Source organism: Lacerta agilis, chromosome 2, assembly GCF_009819535.1.
Source record: "Lacerta agilis isolate rLacAgi1 chromosome 2, rLacAgi1.pri, whole genome shotgun sequence".
In the NCBI taxonomy this organism is placed as follows: Eukaryota; Metazoa; Chordata; class Lepidosauria; order Squamata; family Lacertidae; genus Lacerta; species Lacerta agilis.
Window position 1 is genome coordinate 77,285,269 of NC_046313.1, and position 13,852 is coordinate 77,299,120.

At 41.5% G+C, this 13,852-nt stretch overlaps 1 protein-coding gene across 4 annotated transcripts in view; it reads right to left on the reverse strand.

The window, feature by feature from the left end:
- Positions 1 to 1,013: 1,013 nt before the first annotated feature.
- The window catches only part of BICD2 (BICD cargo adaptor 2), an 80,940-nt gene continuing 68,101 nt past the window's right edge, over positions 1,014 to 13,852 (reverse strand). For 2 of the 4 annotated variants that reach the window (XM_033140884.1, XM_033140887.1), the window contains exons 3-7: positions 10,391 to 10,543; positions 9,569 to 10,021; positions 7,947 to 8,966; positions 7,497 to 7,648; positions 3,377 to 4,946 (exon numbers count right to left, since the gene is read on the reverse strand). In XM_033140884.1, coding sequence (XP_032996775.1) covers positions 4,640 to 4,946; positions 7,497 to 7,648; positions 7,947 to 8,966; positions 9,569 to 10,021; positions 10,391 to 10,543 — 2,085 coding nt within the window. In that variant the 3' untranslated portion in view covers positions 3,377 to 4,639. Of the gene's footprint in view, positions 1,154 to 3,376; positions 4,947 to 7,496; positions 7,649 to 7,946; positions 8,967 to 9,568; positions 10,022 to 10,390; positions 10,544 to 13,852 lie in introns of those variants that run through there. The other 2 variants (XM_033140886.1, XM_033140885.1) reach the window with 2 other exon arrangements.

Here is a 13,852-nt window from a genome sequence, read left to right on the forward strand (position 1 = left end):
CTTTAGAATTTGTCTTTCTAAAATGTACCACAATTTGGCACAATAAAACAAAGTAGTAACAAAAACAATTCCAATTTGGAATTTAAGTGGTATAAGTTGTATAAAATTCTGTTAACCAATCATACACCATTAAGATTTTCCTAAAACCCAGACATTCTGGAATTTATAGGTAACACTAATATTTCTTTTCAAGTGCCTATAACTGTTTTAACCAGAGCAAAGTCAAGTTTTCTTCTTGTTACATTGAACTATTCCTAAGAATAATAATACAATATGAAAAAAACCCCAGAATTTGAATACCCTGGATTTCTCAATTAACATGGCAGTTAAAAATCAGTAATTTAAAACAGATAAAGCTTAACATTTTATAAGAAAGAAAGAAAGAAAGAAAGAAAGAAAGAAAGAAAGAAAAAGAAAAGCTGCTGATGCACAGCACATATACAGTTTAGCAGAACTCCTGGCTTGTGTTGGAAGTTCTTTACTAAACACAGTGTAGAGCAAAACAATATCATATAAAACTCTGCCACATGCGGATGGGAAAACAGCAAGCACAAGTCCAAAATGGAGAGAGACTATGCGCATTAAGTCACTGGACTTCCCCCCCTTTCATATAAACTCTTCTATTAAAAAAGAATAAAAAGACGTTAAAGTAAATAGCAAAATATTAAAAGTGCACAGGTTTAAACAATCAGACCATTGTTGGTTGTTGTTGTTTTACATTAATGCTCTATAATGAAAGTTACAAAAAAATAATAATACCCATGTGAACCTTTCTAATAGGCCATAATAAGCTACCATGGCAATTATCAGATGATGAAGTAGGTTTCTTCAGCATTTGTAAGTTTTCTTCCTGCAGCAGCACTTAAAAAGGATAAAGCCTTGTTTGTTTGTATCCAGACATAATATGCCAAAAAGGAAAAAAAAAAAAAAAGATGGCTGAAAGCGAGGGGGAAGAATACCCAACAATGCATGTTGCATATTAAAAATTATGTGGTTTTTGCCTTTTTTAGGGGGGGTGGGAGGGAAGAGAGGTTCATGGTCAATGGTTTCCATTCTTTGTGCAACAGGCTACCACCACGTCTAACCACAACGACACAGGCTAAGATACGAAGTTGCACAGTTGCAATAGGCTTCTCCGGGAGCTACTCTACAGCTGGAAAGTGGAAAGTGGGGGGAAAGAAAAAGAACACAAAAAAAACATTAGAAATGAAAAAAAGAAAAGAAAAAACCCTGGTCATTATTCTTCAATTCAAGAACGGAAAACTTCAAAATACACACAGGGGTGTGCTGCAAGAGCTCCATCGCACATTAGTCAGCCGAGGGGAACCTGTTAGTCTTCTAAGGTAAAGCAGTCGATGCAGCTCACGTGTGCTTTTCAAGCATCTGAAACAATGCTCTGGTGCACACTGTTAGCAAAAGCTGTGCAGGAAGAAAAGTTCCTTACAAGTCCTGAAATCAATATGCTACTCAAGCAGTAAGTAGGCAGCGGTGAGTACGCGAGAGAACTTAATCAATGAAGCATAGCGCAGCCCCTCCGGAAACATGCAGCTCAGTCAGTGTATCATGCCAGCCAATGAACAGAACAGGAAGCCATCCAGGAGAAAAGTCCTGCTTTGTAGAGGTAGCTGATGGCTTAGTATGTTTTCCATGCTGTATCCCAACTCAACAAGAGCAAAAAAATAAAAGCATTTTTTTAAAAACAGAAACAAAAACCCAAGACACTGATTTAGCAGTAGTTAGTCTGAGGAAGCCAGTAGCACAACAGGTGCAAGCCTGTCCCAAACATCTTTTACCAAAGCTTACACACAACAAGAAGAAAATCACCTGGGGATTATTCAGAGTTTCTCTTCCTAGCAAGTTTAAAACCAATCCAGGCACAGGAAACTGACAAATGTCAGAGTGCACCTGGACTGCTCAGGAACACAAGCCTGCTAGCTAGGCACAGCTACTCTGAATACTCCAGATGTAAAGAGGGTGCAAAGCCTTTGTGGTCATAAAACAGCTGTAGAGATCACCATGGAAACTGTTAGTAAGCCAGCTGAAAACTGTAAATATGCTGTCTTGAGCAATATGAACAGACACTGATAGACACTGTCACCATCTCACAACACTGAGACTTCCCTATTTCATTTCAGTTAACTTGAAAACTTGCCAATGCTATTGATTCCATAAAACTTCCTTTTCTCCCCACCCCCACCCCCACCTGAGTATTCTTGTGTTTAAAAGCACCACCAGAGAAAAGGATATATTTAGAAAGGGTATTATCAGCTCCCCATCAATGCGAAAGCAATAGCAACCACTGCTACTAATGGAGCAAAATAGTTCAGTATTCTAAATGCCTAGCTATTCCCAAGGCATTTTGTTTCAAAAGGGGTGGGTTCAAAAGGCCTTTTGGATTATTGTGCATCAAAGAGGAGAAAAGCAGGATTGAACATTTGCTAAAAGGTGTTCTGCTTCTAAAAATATCAAAGCCTGCTATTAAAGCTCAAAATCAGGAGAATAGGCTGTGTTTTCTGCAAATGTAGTAATAAAGTGAGGTGTATGAGGCTTGCTGTTCTGACACCAATTTTACTTTTAATATTGTGTTTGCTGATTCTTCAGCAATACATTAAAACTGGATCATTCAGAACTGTTTATACATCGGCAGATATAATGTCGATTGTGTGATTTCTAGCTGCCAGATCCTGTTTATTTTTTTCCTCCTTGCAATTTTTTGCAATTTGTTTTTGTTCCTAATCTCTCAAGCACCACTCTGCTTCCTTCTGCCAGGAAAACAGGGAACACTCCCCCTATTTATTACCTTACAGTAACACTGCTATATCTCCTAACTACTTTATAGGCAGAGCGGTAATACAGAGGAAGCAAGCTGCTAATCATCTAAAAAGAATAATGTAAGATGAGGCAGTAACAACACCAAGATCACTGTTATCACATGGCTTTGGGAGGAGGGGAATATTACTATGGTCAGCAGACACAGCTGTGCCGTCCTGCATTACTTCTCAGTAGTATTCTAAGCATACAAAGTTATTTGAAAAAGAGTACAAAATGAACAGGGCTTTACATTAAAATAAAGTTTGAGGCTAGGCACTTTTGAATTGTTTTGTTTCTTTTTCTTTACAAAAATGTGCCTTGTTGTGCTCCTTAAATTTATCACAATTTAAAAAGCATCATTCCCCACTCCCAGCCTTGTATCATTACAATTTCTATAGGCACCAATTATGAAGTACACTTAAAAAAAAATTTATCAAACTTATTGAAATTAAGTGGCTAAAAAGGCCCCTTAAAAGTTCAATAATGGACAAATCATCTTTTTTATAGATGAATATGCATTTACTAACCTACTTCATAATTACGCAATAAACTGGTTATTTTTTTAATTTCCTGTGCCTAGAATGTAGAGCCCTGTGAAATGTGTGCTTGCATTAAAAATGCAATTTTATTTCATCTTTTTTTTTTTTGCTTGAACAAAAGACAGAGCTCTGTAATACTATCCTATTAAGCCTTAATACTGACAGTTAAGGAGAAATGCATTGCAACTTGACAATACTAGAACACACTCCTATTAATTCTGTACACGTATACTGTGCAGATATAGTAATAATGAGCATGACCTTACGTACTTTAAAATCCCATTGGTTGAAACAGAAGAGAGAGTTAAGCACTTGTTTAACTTTCTCATTGAAAATCAAGGAGATTTAAAGTTAGGCTAACTTTGGCTGGACGGTGCCCAATATGTAATGCACCTTCTTCCTGGCAAATTACACTGCCAGAAGCAACAACAACAACATGATACTACAGAAATCTTTGTAGTATATGCTATTGTCCCACAACATAACTGTTCTGAAACACTGAGATCCCAATTTTGCTTTCTTTTAGTGTAAAGTTGTGTTCCAGAACAGGCAATATTGCATTATCTCCTCTCTCTTTCTCTTTTTTTAATTGTGCAATTTTCAACAGGTTAACCCTCTGAAGTGAAGCGAGGGAGGAAACCCAGGAATTTCAGAAGGTATCCTTCCTACTAGGTTGTCCTAGCTCTTAACAGCTTATAAGAAAGCTCTTTTTTTTTTTGGCTTTTGCTAAGTGGTAATAATGAAAGCAACTACCTGCTATAGCAGATTTAATTTAGATTTGTTTCTGGTTCAAAACACAGATTTCTTAACACCCAACATTACACACCTAATTTTTAAGCGCTGCATTTCACCACTTCGCAGGCGTATTAAACAAGGAGATGGCTCTTGCCAGTGAAATTATCTCCATTGCTTGAAGAACGGCTTAGAACCCAGGGGAAAGGATCGCATCTGCGCTAGACAAGCTACAGTTAGTAACGCCAGGCGTCGTACACCTGGCCTGCACCTTTTAACACTTACCCATAAACAGCAAAACCAAAGTCGCTCCTTCTGGAAACAGCCAAGTGCTTTTCCATCATTAGCTTGTTAACAGCATTCCCCCTCCCCATGCTTGTGAATCAGTTACAGTTAAGACCACTATAATACAACCTGTATTACATGGTTTAACAACATACTAGTACAAAGCCATGCACCACCGCAACATTAATATAGTGGGGATTTATGCTGACATTCAAACAGCACAAACATCAGATGCATATTTACGGCCTCTCTCTCTCTTTCTTTTTGCCTTCTTAATCGCAATAGATTTTATACTTCTCACTGCAAAACACCTGGTTATTAAGCACAGATCCTTCGGATCTGTCTCCGCACGACCGTATGTGACTTACACTGGGGCTACTACTCTTGGCTTTGGAAGCAGATTTTGTGCGCACCCTTTTGGACTGCTCATGGTCCAGCTCAAGATGCTCAAGGCGCTGGGTCAAAGCCAGCTTTTGCTGGATGGCCATACGGAGCAAGGAGTTCAGCGTCTTCTTTTCGTCTTCGGCAGCGGCAAGCTGGCGTTGCATTTCGTCCAGCTGGGTGACGTACTCATCACACCTGCAATGAGAAAGCACTTTTAAAGCAGCACGGCTTTTTTTGCTACCAGCATCCGAGAGTTGGCTCACATATTAACTTTCAGACACATTCTTTGGACTCACAAGGACAGGCTACTCATACAGATAGCAGGCACTTACATGTCAAGAGAGCATACTGATCTCAGCTGCAGCAGCTTCTAGGGGCTCTTAAGGGGCAAAATAGATCTTTCAGCTTGGGAAGGTTGCTGTAACTGAGATCCACAAGTTTCCGGCTTACATGTTCTACCAATTATGGAAGCATATGGCTTCCATGACTTACAGAAGTAATCAAGATTGATCAGTTCCAAGACTGCTGTGTCCCAAAGGCTATGAGATGCAAGGTTTTCATAGAGAGCACGAGATTTTGATGTTGACGTGTGCTTTTAGCAAGCGAACCCCCAAACACACACAGTAATTTGAGGAGTTACATATCCTTCAACCAATAGGTAATATTACCAAGTCAGCATCTGTTGACTCTATATACGGTTAGGCACCTCAAATAAATCTCCAGCATTTCTAATATAAAAGAACACAATCTTTCCCTTCTCTTCTGCTCTCTGCTTCACAAAGGCCTGAGTGTTTTTTTTTTCCTTAAGGCTGGAGACAGAACCAAATAAAGTATGAGATTTTACATTTTCAGCAATGGAGAATGATAGAATCAAGAGTTGTAGAGCTGGAAGGGACCCTGAGGAACATCTAGTCCAACCCCTTGCAATGCAAGAATACACAGCTGTCCCATAAGGGGATTGAACCTGCAACCTTGTTGTTATCAGAACCATGCTCTAACCAACTGAGCTTTCCGGTTTTTGCTTCTTAGCTCCAGTAGTCCTGGGTGCATTCTGCAATCTGTCTTTTCACCTAGCAAGACTCCTAATCCTATTCCATTTTAAATTGGCTTTAACTGCAGACTTTGGGGCAACAAGATCATGCCTAGATTCTTCCACACCCTGACCCTGTTTTGCTTGACATAACATCTGAATAGTTCTGGAGAACATGAAAGTTTGCTCACACCTTTGTGACATTTTCATTGTTTCAAAAACAAAACAAAAAAACCCCTTGGGGTTTTATTTATTTATTTCATGCTAGTAAACTAGGTTAATTGCCGGCCACAATTTAATGCAATTCAGAAACTTCTTCATTCAAACAAAAGATACATTATGAAGATCCAGATACTAAGGCAATTCCACACTGAAAGTTACTACGCACCTTATAATTCCACTATTGAAATGTGTTTGTATTTTTATCAGTATACCCTGAGCTGTAGTTCAAGCCTCATACTGGTTTCTCTTACATAGGAGCAGAGGAAGCTGCCTTATACTGAGTCAGACTTTTGGTCCATCTAGCTCAGTATTGTCTACACTGACTGGCAGCTGCCCTCCGGGACTTCAGGCAAGAGCCTCGCCCAGCCCTATCTGGAGATGCCAGGGATTGAACCTGGGACCTTCTGCTTGCAAGACAGATAGATGCTTGACCACTGAGCGCCCTTCCCCTCAGATCCTAGGCATGCATTCAGAACTATTCCGATATTTTAAAACCACAGCTATATTGTAGCTCTGCATTGCTCATCCTCATTTGTTAGTTCAGGACACCATAATTTCCATTTATTGCTTTTTCCTTGCTGGAAGGCATCCCTAATACATTTTATGTAAGCATAAAGGCAGCTCTAACGTAACAGCTAGGAAACAGTCTTCAAAAAAGAGACGCTGTGCCTTCTGGTGCTGGATAAAGACCTTACAAATTGTTGTGCATGACTTCCAGTGCTATTTAAGCTAGGTATCCCATGGGCACACACATTACTGCCCGTGTTGGACTAGAACCTTCTTGCTTTCATATGGTAAAAGAAGACACATATTCAACTGCTGGGATCCTGTGTTTGTTTGTTGCGGGCTGGGCATTATATATATTGTGTTAAGCATTTTAACATTTTTGAAGGCCTTACTTTTGTGTAAAATCAGAAAAATGTGTATTTAGCAGCATGATCTTATGCACGTGAACGCCATTGTGTTCAATGGGACTTGCTCTCTAGTATAGATTTGCATCCTTATTGTGCAATTTCTCTCTCTCTCTCTCTCTCTCTCTCTCTCTCTCACACACACACACACACACACACACACACACACAATATTCATTGGCCATGTTGAGTTGTGGCTCTTGCCCTCCCTGCTTCACTCTTCCCTCCCTTGAGTGGGGAAAACAAACCATGGAGCAGCTGGCTTCATGTGGTGTTCAAACCAGCTCTGACAGTTAGTTTCTACCAAACCAACCATGACTGGGAAGCTTTTTTGTGGGGAAAAGAAACCATGAGTGCTGCTTTGGATATAAAGCTAAGCTACCAGCTCAGTGGTTTGTTACTCTGCTCAAGGAGTGAAGGAGCACAAGCTAATTCATCTGACTATGGTTCATGGTGTTACTACCCAACACGGCCACTGAGGAAGCTTGTATCGGTACATTTCCCCAGGGTACACTGGTACTGTAGCAAATTCTATTTGTTCCCCCTGTTACCAACTTTTGTTGACGTTTCAGTGTATTTTACCTGGTAGCAAACATGGCCCTCAGAGAAGAGAAGGTAGCAGCATCTTCTTTTAAAGCCTTCAGCTCATTACGCAGCTTCATCATTGTCTCTGTTACCATGGCCTTTTCATTTTCATACTTGCTTTTCAAGTTGGCCAGAGCAACTTCTGCGGTCTTAAAAGTTTACCGAAAACAGCGAAAGAAAATATTCACAGTTAATGGGATTATAGATAATTAAGAAATGGAGAACATCCAAATACATCAGAGTTCCACACCTGTTTGGAACCTTTACCAGGATCTGAACACAGAATCACCAATGAGTACCCTAAGGTAGTCGTCTACCTTAGCATATTGTGCACATGTGAAGAGACAATTAAAAATATTATTTACATGGATGGATGCATATCAACATTTATCTAATGAATCCCTTTTGTTGACAACGTAAGCTGTGTAAAATTACAGAATCACTTACCTGTTTGTTAGCCTTTAGGACAGTCCTCAGAGTTGCTATCTGCTCCCTCTTGGTGCTTAGCAGAGATTTCAGCTTCAGAATTTCCTCCATTAGAGCCTCTTTGTCTTTATCTACTACTGGCCCAAGTTCCTGGGTGGTCACCCGCTGCCGAGACAGCTCTGTCGTTCTGTCAACAGCTTGCTGCAGATGCTTGATCTGGTCGCGGATTATGGCAATCAGGTTGTAAATGTTCATGGGCTCCTTCCGGGGATCAGATACTGGGGATGGGAGAGACGACACTGGCGAAGGACTGCTGTCCCCACTCCCACTTTCTGATTTTCCTAAGTCTATGGACAACAAGCCTTTAGAGAGCAGGATGGGCGATTTGCGGCCTTTGCCCTCTGGACTGGTACGGCCTCCTTTGCCCTCTTTGTAGTAATCCAGCATGACCCGGTTTGGAGTTTCATTGTTGCACATGCAGACATGATGGTACAAGTTGGCTAACTCCTCGCTGAAGGAGACCAGCTCATCCTGAGCTACGCTGAGGCTTCCCTGTGTTTCTCCAGCAACATCACTTACTTTCTTGAGTTCCTTCTCCAGTCTAACTACCTGCTCTCTATCTTGCCTGCTAGATTTTTCCAATGAAGTAATCTTTTCGGTCAGAGCTTGAGATTCGGTCTCATACCTGCTCTTCTCCTCTTCGTATTTGGATTCACACTCTTCATATTTGGCTTTTAGGCCTTTGAGCTCATCTTTTAAGTCACTAATCTCCGCCACAGCCACTTTGTACTTGCATTCAAGGATCTCTGGGCCATTGATGTCAACCTCATAATAATCTCCATCTTCGTGGCTATCTCGCTCCTTTTCATTGTCTAGAGCTGACTGGCGCTCCTTGCTGACCTGGAGCTTTTTCATGGCACTGAGGTTCTCAGTGAGCCTGACTACCTTCTCATTCTGCTCAGACAGAGCCCCTCGGGTATTCTCCAGCTGCTTTTGAAACTCTTGGAGTGTAGACAACAAATTCATTTTTTCTCTTTCCATCTACAATGAATAAAAAGCAAAGTGCATCTACTATAACATCTGCCATAAAGGATACATGGCTAATTCTTTGCGTATATAAAATTCCTGGGTTCAACTTCCAGCACCTCCAGTACTAGTTATAAACGGGCCTTCCTCCTGCACTGCAGGTAGTTGTACAAGGTGACCCTTAGGGTCCCTTCCAACTCTACAATTCTATTATCCTGTGTACACACAACCCCTTTACCCTTCCTTCATGGTGTGAGCAACCAAAACAGGAAGTCTTCAATTAACAGCAGTACCATGGGTACCAGCTTCAGAACAAGCTATGATATTGAGCCTGTTGATAGTAATAATATCAAGAACCACTTTGTTCATAAATGGCTTTTGACAAACGCTTAATTTTCACATATATAGGGGCAGATTCAACTAAATAGCTGCACCGTGGGAAGTTTCACTAGTACAACGGAGCTTCCCCCCTCTTCATTCCCCTGCACACACCCCAATCAGGTCAGCATAACCCCCAGTACAGTGCCCAGAACAGGAGAAAGCATTCCATCAGGCGATAAGAAATGCCTGCGCTGACAAAACGATCAAATTCCAGCCACAGTTAGCAAGGAATTTACCTGCATAAGCTGCTGTTTCAACTTCTGGATTTCAGATATATTCAACTCGCTCAAGAGATCAGACACAAGACTAGGCGCTGGAGGGAAGCTCTCGCTTTTCTTCGGCGTTGATGCCTTATTATTGCCATTGTTGACTTTACTCAGGCAGTTCTGCTCAAAGCCGTTCACAATTTCATCATTATTGGGCTCCGTGGTCTCATCGCTGAACTTCAGCCCATCCAGAGAAAAGTTCAAATGGCTTGTGTACATGGAATCATTGATGTTCATATAATGAGACAGCTCCTTCCGAAGGTTGTTCTTCTGCTCTCGTTCGGTCTTCAGGGTCTCCAAGGCCTCCTCAAGCTGGCGCTCAGATATCTCTTTTAACCTTATGGCATCTTCCAGCTGGCTGTTGAGGAATTCGGTAACTTCTTCAAGCCTCTTGATTTCATGTTTCAGCCCTTCAAATTCCACCTAGGACACAGAAAGTATCACTAAAATGCCTGACATAAAAAACAGGGGGGAGGCGAAGCAGGAAACGCTCACCGTTGCTTATTAGTAGGAAGAGGGGGACACGAGGGGGGGGATCAGCACGATGCAGCAAATGCACCAGCAGAGCCAATGTGGCCACCTTGCCTCTCTCCCTCTTGTTAGGCAGCGCAAATCCTGCTGTTGGGGGGTCAGGTAAGCACTGCTGCCCCCAAACTTCACCTGCTATTAGTCATGGGGTTCAGAGGACTGAAATCTGCGGCATCAGAGAAGAGCTACAAGCTTTCCACAAGCACAACTGAATCTGAATCTGAGCCCACCCACCCAACCACACAGAGAGCAAGATATGGCCACCTGGTTCTGCTTCAGGACCGACACTTGCTTCTGAAGGCAGATGTTCTCCTCCTCGAGCTCAGTGTAATCTTGCAGCAAACGGGCTTCTCGGAATTTGTACTCCTTTATGTCGTCTCGCAAGCGACCCCTCTGGAGTTCCACGTTCTGATTTATCTGCAACAGGTAATAATAATAATACTTGACTACAATTTGTGTCTGCCTCAAAGACTTACGGTCTCAAAGATTGTAAGCAATCGTCAGATGTTTCACAAAACAACCGTGCGTCTTCCTCATTCCCCTTGCCCAGAAAAGGAAGCACCATAAAGGGTATAAGCCCCTAAGGGGTAGAAATTGATTTTTTTTTAAAGGAGCATCCTTTCAAAAGGCCATATGCTTCAAGTGCTAATTTAAAAACTGTATGTCCGCATTTAGCAATTTCTTTAAAGTGGCCATTAAACATTCTAAAAGGCTGTTATAAAGAGGAGACAACATGACCTCGTAGAATCAGGATGGATGCTAACTAGTGCTTTTAAAAGCAAGCATGGCTTGTTCTTTATTTATTAAAGAGAACAAAATTGACCAGAGAAAATGTGGATTCGCTTTCTCTTGAGGTTAAAATATGGAGTAAAGGAGCACCTCTCAGGTACAATTTAAGTACAGAGAAGAAAGCCAATGGATCTGTGATGCACCAATAAATCTATGATTTATGTAAATTGTTTGTTAAATGTTCTCATCAATTTGGGAGGGTGGAGGGTGGGGAGAAGAGGCAAAAATGAAAGCTGTGGACCACAAGTTTTCAACTGGTGAGTTGGAACATACCAAGATTGCAGCCCTAAAATATTACCTCCATTCCCCCGTCTTGCCCCCTGCATCATATTCTGTACGTGTGTGTGTTTTGACAGCCTTGGTAAGTAACATAGCACAATTGTTAAAATAAATACTTCCAGTAGCACCTTAGAGACGAACTAAGTTTGTTCTTGGTATTACTCAGAAAGGTGGTGGGAATGAATGATTGGCTGATAGGTGTGGAAAACCTGTTGACGACTGTTAATGACTGCAATTGGTCTTACAGGAAAAAGCAAGGGGTGAGATGACCCCCCCCTCCCCACTCTCTCACTGTATATAGGGTCTGGTGACTTCTGTTTCAGTGTATCTGAAGAAGTGTGCATGCACACGAAAGCTCATACCAAGAACAAACTTAGTTGTGCTACTGGAAGGAATTTTTTTTATTTTTTATTTTGTTTTGACTATGGCAGACCAACACGGCTACCTTACCTGTAACTGTTAAAATAAATGATACTTGTAAGAAAGGAAGGGTTACAAAGAAATCATGTTTGTGGTAATAGTGTAATCTGACCTAAAGCCTTTTGTTGTTTAGGACAGAAGCCGAATAACGTGAGCAACAAATCCAATAAAGCTAACAATAGCTGTCACTCAGGCTGGGATTAAACCATGTAAGTCAGTCATACTGGTCCCACAGGAGTAGAAAATAGAGCAGCACAGCCTGCACAGCTGGAGGCTGACCACCGAGTCATACAATACATTAAGAGTGTATCAGCTTATTTCTGTTCTGTTATCAGTTTCACATGTGCTCGATCACAGGCCTGTTCCATCCTCGTTCCACGGATTTAAAAAAAATCACGGTTACACTCGTTTTTGATACATCTTAGGCATGCAACCCCTAAAATACGCATTTTATAAAGGCATTTCCATGCATCTTCCCAGGGTATGTGCAGTTTTGTTTGGGGGTTTTGAAACTAAACTGCCAATTTCAGAGAAGTATGAGATACGACTGATGGCTGCATTCTGATCGACATTTAAGTCCACGACTGGCAAATCAGGTCAGAGCACTTTAAAATGCAAAACAAACAAATTTCTTCACTGCACCTACAACAGATACAGTCAACGAAAAGAGCACAACCCATGTTTCGGAGCTATGTAACAACATACAGAGCCTCAATCAAGGCATACCTGGAACAGATCTAAAATTTAAGGTAGAGAAAGACTGAAAATGAGAATTCCACACTTTAACCTCTATGGGGCAAGGGTGGGGAACCTCTTTCAGCCCAAGAGACGCATTCTTACCCGGCCAACCTTCTGAAGGGACAAAGCCAGTGGCAAAGGTGAAGGGAGGCACAAAGTGGGCTGGTCCAAAAGTGAAGGCTACACTTTTGGTTAGCTAAAAGCAGCCTCACTGGCCAAAAGCAAAGGGCTGGAGGACTGAATTAAGGCTGCAGGCCAGAGATTCCCCACTGCTGACCAAGGGCCATGATGTAGCTCTAGCACAGCTGTAGATGCTTTGTACATTGCCTGGCCTCACTGTGCAGTTAAAAGGAGGAGAAGGAGGAGGAGGCGGCCGGGAAAAGGTGTTCACACCAACCAGTTGGGTATGCAGAGTCCTGGGAGACAACAGTGCTCAACGGGGAAAGCAGAGCAGAGCAGCCAGCAAGAATGAAGGTGGCTGTGCAAAACCACAGTGCACACATCACTCAAAGCCAGAATAGCCACAGACCAGCAAATCTGAAGTAAAATCAAGGAACAGCATGCAGCTCTAGTGGATTCCTGTCCCAAAATACTAGCACTTCTTTTCTGATTGTCCTTTTTTGTAATAAACTTTTGGCAATCCACATGTTTACAAGTTTCTTATAATAAACTTTTTTTTACAATCTATATCCATTCAAAAGAAATTATAGGTTTGCACCTAATGACCTAAACCCCTACTCTTGGTTTGCCTAATAAAGGTATTGCCCTAATATCGTTACCAAAACCTTTCTCACGAGAAAGCCCAGCTCCCTTTACTTTTTGCATTTTGCTTACCTGTTTGCTTTAAAATTACGCATTTAAAAATGTGTCGTTCTCTAAGCAGATTGCATCATATTAACTTTTGTTGTTTTAGTTTAATAATTGTTTCTGTGTTTGCTTATCTTGGGAAAAGGTAGTCTCCTTTATTCCTGTTGTGAGTAAAAACTTTCCATGGAAGTAGAGTCTGGGAGGCAGTGGCAGCAAAAGAGATGGGGTTCATTTCATTGCTGCTGGGTGGTTGAGAAGTTCCACATATCCCTTCCACTGCTTATCAGTCATCTAGTGGGGTAAAGCCCCTGTAAATTTCACGTAAAGCCCGTGGGACTGTGGGAAGAAGGCCTGCAGCAATGAGCTTGTTTTTGTTACAGGTAGGTAGCCGTGTTGGTCTACCGTAGTCGAAACAAAATAAAAAATAAAAAATTCCTTCCAGTAGCACCTTAGAGACCAACTAAGTTTGTTATTGGTATGAGCTTCCGTGTGCATGAAAGCTCATACCAATAACAAACTTAGTTGGTCTCTAAGGTGCTACTGGAAAGAATTTTTTATTTTTTATTTTGTTTCAAGATTGTTTTTGTTGAGGAGGGCTTGGAGAAAGGGTTAAGAAATAGTGTAAGCCAGTCTCCATGTGGTGTGTCTAGTAATGGAAGAAGGAAGAACAGCTGGCTTGCATCTCAGAAAGGC